Source organism: Physeter macrocephalus, chromosome 20, assembly GCF_002837175.3.
Source record: "Physeter macrocephalus isolate SW-GA chromosome 20, ASM283717v5, whole genome shotgun sequence".
Lineage (NCBI taxonomy): Eukaryota > Metazoa > Chordata > Mammalia > Artiodactyla > Physeteridae > Physeter > Physeter macrocephalus.
Window position 1 is genome coordinate 37,522,918 of NC_041233.1, and position 8,045 is coordinate 37,530,962.

Consider the following 8,045-nt stretch of genomic DNA (forward strand, 5'->3'; position numbering starts at 1 on the left):
AGCCGCATGGCACAGGGAGATCAGCTAGGTGGTTTGTGACCACCTAAAGGGTGGGATGGGGAGGGTGGGAGGGAGGGAGAAGCAAGAGGGAAGAGATATGGGAACATATGTATATGTATAACTGATTCACTTTGTTGTAAAGCTGAAACTAACACACCATTGTAAAGCAATTATACTCCAATAAAGATGTTAAATAAAAAAATAAAGGGCTTGTCTAGACCTCCCTCCTATTCCCCTGGGCATCCTCTTCCTCCTTGCCTGTCAGCAGACTGGCCCAGGAGAGAACCTCGGTCTCCAGGATCACCCCACCTCCGAATTTTCATTCTCCTTTAACTGGGTTTCTTTCTTTCGTTTTAATCTAGTTGGTTTTTAATTGCACATATCAGCAACCACTGAATAATGATTTTATCTATATTCTAAATTTAGGGCAGTTAAATGCAAAGCAAAATGCAGACACTTTCTGGCGTCTTAATTGAATGAAGGTCACAGCTATAACAACATTTAATTGAGCTATTTTTCATTATCATATTTTAATGACTTTGCACTGACAGTTCGCCTGCTTCTGAGGAAAGAGCATGATGGAGTCGTTTATTTCCCTATTTAGTTATTGTTTGACAACATCAGCTTCGATTAAGACCCTGCTTTATAGAACATTAATCATATTTGAATGAGCAAGGGGTATAAATGTAAACACATCTCCCTTCCCGCCACCAAAGCCGTGTCCCCACATGGAGTCTCACTAAACAAATGCTTCACAGCCATTGTCTGTTTGCATAATAGCCAACAATAGCCCGACAACAATTCCCAGCTTTAATTGTCGCCACCCCTATCTCACCCTTGCACCTTTCAGGGAGAAGTTATGATCTTCCACTTCTGAATGCTCAATAATTGTGCCATTTATCTCAATTTGCAGTTCAGTCTTTAGGCAGCTATTGGCAAGCTGGCATTAAAAAAAGAAAGGATAAACGGCATCCTGGCCAAAGGAGATTTTCATTTCCAAATAATAATCAGTTTAATTTGCCCGCATATGACCAATGATTCATGTTCAGATTTAATAATCAGGATCACATAATCTGATTATAGGGGAAATAATTTGTTTACAACCCCCAATTTACTGTTCAGAATTCCATTATCTCTCTTCAGCCATAGGCTTTTAAGAGATACTAACATGACCCAGGGGAACCGAAAGCAAACTATTATATTTCCTACAATTAGATCTTTGCATAGTCTTAACCCCAAGCCCCTACATAAAAAAGAACAGAAACAGCATGGAGGAAACCCCATAAATAAAATGAATATATAATTGTGCTCAAAGAATAGCTCGCCCGGAGAGGCGCTGCTGCGAATCTGTTCCTCCTGCGTTCGGGCACATCTGCTGGGCTCGACGGGTTTGTGCACTTAAACGTAATCACCATGTAGCTTCTAAAAAGAAATCCTGCTTAGAGACAGTCACCACGGGCCATGCTCGGCTCTGTGGCAGCCCTTTTGCTGCTGCCGTTTAAAGATTTTTAAATTGCCCATGTTCTTCGGACCACTTCACTGAAAGAGTCCGTGTGCTGGGGAAAAGTTGGACATGATGCAATTTCTGGAAAGCAGATCCTACTCTGTTCCCATATGAAAACACAGTTCTCTGCAATTGACCGGCCTTACCCCAGAGCGGTCAGAGTTGCTTTGAGAATAGCATCTCAGCTCTGTTTTTTTTTTTTTTTTTTTTCCAAAGCAAGGAAATGGATGTGCATTGATGTAATTTAGTACCTTAGAGACGCGGACAAATTAGTGTAGAACATTATCACTAGTTAATTATGAATGACCGATTAATCAACCTAATCTAATATTCCACATTATGTTGATGTTATTAAAGTGCATCATGAAAATGACAGATAGTCTTCATTTGCTTTCTTTGGCCAAATGTGCACTCTGCAGTCATGATGTCAAAAAAAAAAAAAGTTTGCCAGTTTTAATATTAGAGAGTTAAATAATTAAAAAGAAGGTTTACCTGCACTCTGGCTTCTGTGAGGTTGATTTTCATGGCTAGCTCTTCTCTGGTGAAGACATCAGGGTAGTGTGTTTGGGCAAAAACTGCTTCCAGAGCTTCCAGCTGGTAAAAGGAAAAAAAATATTTACTGGTGAGAGGATGTGGCTAGGTGAGAGGAAGCAGATGCATATTTCAAATTTGCTATGTGTGGTGAGGAAGTAGTTTCACAGATCAAGTAGGGGAAGAAGAGGGAGAAAAATGCTCTTTGAAAAGATCCCACAGAATTAAAATTTCAACCGCGGAAGACTTGGGAGCTAAGACTTACTAACAACATCAGTGCTACCCCAAGAGGTAGAAATAAGAGAGGCACAAACATCTGAATGCATTTACATTTAAAGTGCAACCCACGCAGCTTTCATTATAGAGCTTGGAAGAACAGAATCAACTTGCAGAAGCCCTCACTGGGTCAGTCCCACAGAAACCGCCTAGGGTTTCTGCTCCAGTGTGCTCTGGGAGACAAACGGATCTAAGGGAAGGAGCCCCAGCTCTGGAAACACAATATCAAGGTTCCGGCTGTAGCCCTTCCACTTATGGACTACAATACCTTCTACAAATCAGTCAACTTCTTGGGACCCGGTTTTCTCATTTATCTACTGGGGATGAGAACACCTGAACTGCCTTCCTCAGAAGGTTATTTTGAAGTTGAAATGATGTTGCTGTATTGCTGATGTGGAAATGTCCCCCAAACTATCAACTTGAGACAAAAGGATGCCGTCATCATTGCCTCTTCACTGGCTATCCGGGATCATAACGTCACCGTCCTCTGCCCTCTCCCCAGACAGATTCCTTGACACATAAATTGTTCAAGAAGACAGAAAGATCCAGTAAACATGATCAGTTGGCTTTATTTTAAAAGACAAAGAAGAGCTGCTCAAACTCTGATTATTTTGGAGGAAGGAAGTAGATGGCTCTCAGAAGGGGAACATCATTACCTGCTGAAGAGTGAACGTGGTCCGGTTCCGGCGCTGTTTTCTCCTCAGAAACCCATCATCGAAATCTCCTGTAGAGTGGTTGCCAAAGGGCGCAGTGCCTGCAGGGAGCAAACTGGATCAGCCTGAGCACAGGGCCCCCCGGTCTTCACACTGAGCCCCTGCCATGCACACTCACTCAGTGACCCATCCCACCCAGACGGAGCCCTGTCTGTCCTAAAGCATCTTTCTCTGCTCCTGTTATTAAGGCTCCCTCTTTTTCACTCTCTCATGCTTTCTCTCTCCCAGTAACCTCTGACTTTAGGCCTAACTATGCCTATTTCATAGGGTGAGTGGAGAGCTTACTCCCCTAGACAGCCAAGTCCACTTGTGAAATTCTAGACTCTGAGCCAGGAAGGGTCACTAACTTGAGATGGAGCCTTCATCGGCCCTCTGGCTCCCAGCTGCCTGCACCTCTGTCCAATGTGCCTTCAGCTCATCCCTTCTAACTCTGATCCTTTAATAAAAGCCTCTACGTTTCCCTTTTGCTCATTTGTTATTTTACTTTCCCTTGTTTTTACAACAATAAGAATTAAAGGCTGGGGACAGGGGAGGAAAGAAATCACCAAGAGCTTTTCCCAGCACTTTTCTCCTAGAACTTCAGGACATGAGGAGGTAAGAAGTTTATAAATGAATATTAATACTGTTGGTCACACCTCATCAGCACTCTAGTGGATCTGTTATATAGACGTCAATTAACAAGAAATCTGCACCAAGAGCGACTGTCCTGAATTCCAAGCAGACTTAAACAGGAGCCTCTGGCCAGGCTCATAAAAGACCCACTACTCCCACTTCTGTGAAAAGAAAGGCATCCTTTCCACAGTCTCCCTGCCAGCCTCCAAAGCTCAAATTAAGCCACAACAGAGTTTGGCCCCAAATGTGCATTCAGATCATTTTCCAAATGTGCACCTTTTACTTGACAGTCCACCATTTACTTGGCTTCTTAGGAAAACAAATGAGCGAGTTCCCATTAGCCAGTGAACGCTGTACCTGCCATGGGCTCTTGTCTCAGGATCATTGCATGTTCGCCATTAGGAGCTGGCAAGAGACACTGCCCAGGCATCATCCCTCCGAAGGACCTCAGTCCCAAAGAAGCAAGGTCCTTCGGCTTTTTAAAATTCTATCTACTAAAGGGAGTCCCTCCTACTTATTATTCTACTCCCCAGTGCACAGCCTTTGTCACAAGACCTCCACTCTCTGGTGAAGACTTCTCCCTCCACCATCCCATCCAAATTGCTTTCTTCCTCAAAATCCTAGTTACAAATATTTCTCTCCAGCTCATTGGGAACTTCAAAGGGACAGCCTCAAAGCGGTCTTATTTCCATTATTTTGTGGGAAACCAAACAGTTTCCTTTTAAAACAAAGCACTTGACTGGTGAGGATGAAATGCAATCTCTGAGGCTCTCAAATCACAATCAGCCTCACAAATTTCTACCTGCTGGTCCCAAATTGTTTCACAAAGTGTACATATAATATCTTTAAGTGAAACACTGCATGTCAAACTGGATCCTAAAAAAAGCTGACAGTTCATCAAATTAATAAGAACAACGATTGACAACCTAATAGAAAAGAGGAAATTATGAGAACAGGCTTCTTACTTAAAAATAAATAGAATGGTTGATAATGTTACGAAAATGTTAAACCTTGCAATAATTAAACAAAACATTTTGCCAAAAGAATAAGCTGCACAATTATACCCAGTACAGTTAAAAGCATAATGAATTGCACACACTATTCACCATTTGTAGGAGCATGAATTTGTGCAGCCTTATTAGAGGATAATTTGACAATATCCATCAAAAATTTTAAGTGCAATAGGGAGGGTGAGAGGGAGGGAGACGCAAGAGGGAAGAGATATGGGAACATGTGTATATGTATAACTGATTCACTTTGTTGTAAAGCAGAAACTAACACACCATTGTAAAACAGTTATACTCCAACAAAGATGTTTAAAAAAAAATTTTTCAGCGCACATACAGGTATGTAGTCTATGAATATACTTTAAAAGTGTGCCAAAATGGAGCGAGAATATTGTTCCTGGTAACATGGTAAAGGAAAAAAAAAAATGGAAACAACCAAAGTGCACAATCGTAGGCACTTTCTGAACAATATTTAATGGAATACTACATGGCTATTTAAAAGAAGCCAGTCAGGCTTCCCTGGTGGCGCAGCGGTCAAGAATCTGCCTGCCAGTGCAGGGGACACGGGTTCGATCCCTGGCCCGGGAAGATCCCACATGCCATGGAGCAACTAAGCCCACGTGTCACAACTACTGAGTCCGTGCACCAGGCTCCGCAACCAGAGAAGCCACCACAAGGAGAAGCCCGCGCATCACAACGAAGAGCCTCCCCCGCTCGCCGCAACACTAGAAAGCACGCACGCAGCAACAAAGACCCAACACAGCCAAAAATAAAAACAAATAAGTAAATAAATTGATTTAAAAAGTAATAAAAGAAGCCAGTAGATCTGCATACATTGACATGGAAAAATCGCCAAAATCTGTATTATGAAGTGAAAAAAGGAAAGTCCTGAATGATGTGGCAGTATGATCTCAGCACAAATAAGGCATAACATATAAAGGAAAAATACATAAATGAGGGTAAACGCAGGTGATAGCATGTTTTTCTTGAAGGAATCACAAGAAACCAACAATAGGGAGTATCTTTAGAAAAAGAGGTGGAGAAGGAGGATTTCACTTTTCAGTGTATTTCTGTTCTATTTGAATTTCCTAAGCAGGTAGATGTAATACTTTTTAATATAATATCAGCAAAATTATCTGAGAAGTGAGATTATGAGCCATGCTTTGCTTTCTCCTATATGCCTCTCTAGATTAATAAAAAAATTACAGTTAAAAAGCTGATAGGCAATAATGAGAAGTCAGATTCCAAGGGTCTGTCCTCAGCCTTTCCGTCGGCAGCAGGTCACCTCACCCCCAGCAATACTAAACTAAAATAAAACACCCGTTTCTGTAAAACTGCCTTTGAAACACATCTGCAGGGGGAAAAAAAAGTTCTTAAAGACCCATCTCCTTTTCTTCTGGTCACAGCAATCAGAATAAGCGTTGAGGTGGGATGTGCCCCAGGTGTGGGAAGGAAAGGTGAGCTAAGCTGAGCTGAGGGCAGCAAGCAGCTCAGTGTGCTGGGGCCATGACAGGCTGGCCAGGGCTCTCCCCAGGTGACTTCTGCAACGCACCCTGCAGACAGGGCTTTCGCCTTCAGTCACCCAGGCAGCCCACCATCTGCTAAATGCCCAAACCTCAACCTTCCCACTTTAACTGCAAGGGTGGGCTGCCGAGTGTCAATCAGTCCAAACCTGAGGTTCAGAGATGCAGAAAATGTGTGTCCACTGCACAAGCAGAGGATCTCCCTGCAGTCCTAGGTGTCAGGGGATGAACCTCTCAGACCTCTATAAAGCCCATCGCATGGGTCATTGGAAGCAAAAGGAGGTGAAATGCAGCCAAGTGTCTGGCCTTCCCTTCTTAGGAATGCTGATCGGGCTGGCAGGGCTTGAACCCTCGTGCTCATTAGCCTCCTTTAGAAAATCCTACTGAAGTCTTAAAAGCTTTCATGGGAAAAACAAAACAAACTTTCTGAAATCCCTGTGTACACTGGCCAGCTGAGGCCAGCTACTGCTCGAGGTAACCAGGGCTAGGTGAAGGAGCATGCTCTGATGTTTCAGGTCCCCCCAGTGTCTCACCACTTTTTGCCCTGCCCCGTGCCTTTCTCGATTTCTTCCCTTCCAAAATTCACTCACTGCCCACACCCCCCAAAGGAGTAGGTTGCCAAAGCCAAGTCCTGGTACCGCTCCCAGTTACATAAGTCCTAGTAGCCCATGGCTGAGGCTACTGGTCTGAGGAAAGCGCTGTTAAAGGGCCAGAGTGTGTGGCTTTGCATTTGCCTGATACATAGAAATCCCCTTCTTGTGTGGAGGGCCCACACCTGGGGAGCCCCGAAGACCAGAAATCCAAGCTATTTCCTTCTCACCAACCTACCCCCGCCTAACAACCCAGCGCAGAGACCATACCAAGGATCCTGAAGCGAAATTTCTTCTAAGAACTGGAGACCCTCAAAGACCCAAACCCTGGTCATGGGCTGGCCCTGGGAGTGGGAAGTGGTTAGCATTTGAGGTCAGAAACCCAGAGTCACAGAGGAGCAGCCATGCCAGGGCACTTCTGGCAGTGGTGAGCAGGGCCACCCTGCTCCTGAGGGCCACATTGGCCTGGCCGAGCAAGATGGCCTTGGGCAGGGAGTGAGAGCAGCCTGGCAGCGGGGGTTCCTGCTCACGTCCGCCCAGGACCATGCGGGTCACCTCCGCATGGTCCTGGTCCTAGTCCACCTCTGCTTATCGGGATGTTTGCAAAACACCGTGAAAGATTGATGCGGCCCCCTAGGCAGGGGAGCCCGGATTAGAGGCGTGACACCAGCATCTGTGCTGGGAGGATCCACCGGTCCTGGCAGCGCTCATAGCCCGGGGGCCAACGCGCCCAGGCCCGGTCGGGGGGCGGGGGGAGGTAGGAGACAGGTGGCGACGGGGTGGAAGGCTGGGGCCGGTTGTGGGGAGAGGGCCAAGGGCGACTCTACCCACCTCCGGCGGCTGCGCCCCTCGCTGAGCAGGAACCCAACCACCAACCAGCCCCAGCTGCTGCTATGGCCCTTTCTGGCCGGCGCCGGCCTTTTGGAGCAGCTCCTGGCTCGGCGCTTACTCACCCTCTAGCTGTGGTGGACAGTGGAAATAAAACATCGCCGACGGCCGGATCGACCTGACGGCCAGGACTCGGGAGGGTGACTGCGGGACCGACAAGGCACGCGTAGATCTGGCCTGGCTGCAAAGCAAACAGCGACAGAGCCTCAGTCTCCCTCTGCCTTCGCCCCCGCCCGGCCCTGGAGCGCCCCGGGCGCTCCTTTCATGGAAAACCCCCTCCCAACGCCTTCAGCCCACTCTGGGGACTGGAGGGGAGGTGGCAGCGCCGTCGCAAGCCGGAGACCCCGTGGGACAGCCCTTCCGTTCGGGTCCACCACCCGGACAGACGTCCCCCTCACCTC

At 46.3% G+C, this 8,045-nt stretch overlaps 1 protein-coding gene across 1 annotated transcript in view; it reads right to left on the reverse strand.

The window, feature by feature from the left end:
• The window catches only part of DRGX (dorsal root ganglia homeobox), a 33,348-nt gene extending 25,605 nt beyond the window's left edge, over positions 1–7,743 (reverse strand). Inside the window, exons 1-3 of the mRNA XM_007130487.1 lie at positions 7,710–7,743; positions 2,968–3,065; positions 1,997–2,098 (exon numbers count right to left, since the gene is read on the reverse strand). Of these exons, the coding sequence (XP_007130549.1) occupies positions 1,997–2,098; positions 2,968–3,065; positions 7,710–7,743 (234 nt within the window). The remainder of the gene's footprint in view (positions 1–1,996; positions 2,099–2,967; positions 3,066–7,709) is intronic.
• Between the last annotated feature and the right edge of the window lie 302 nt (positions 7,744–8,045).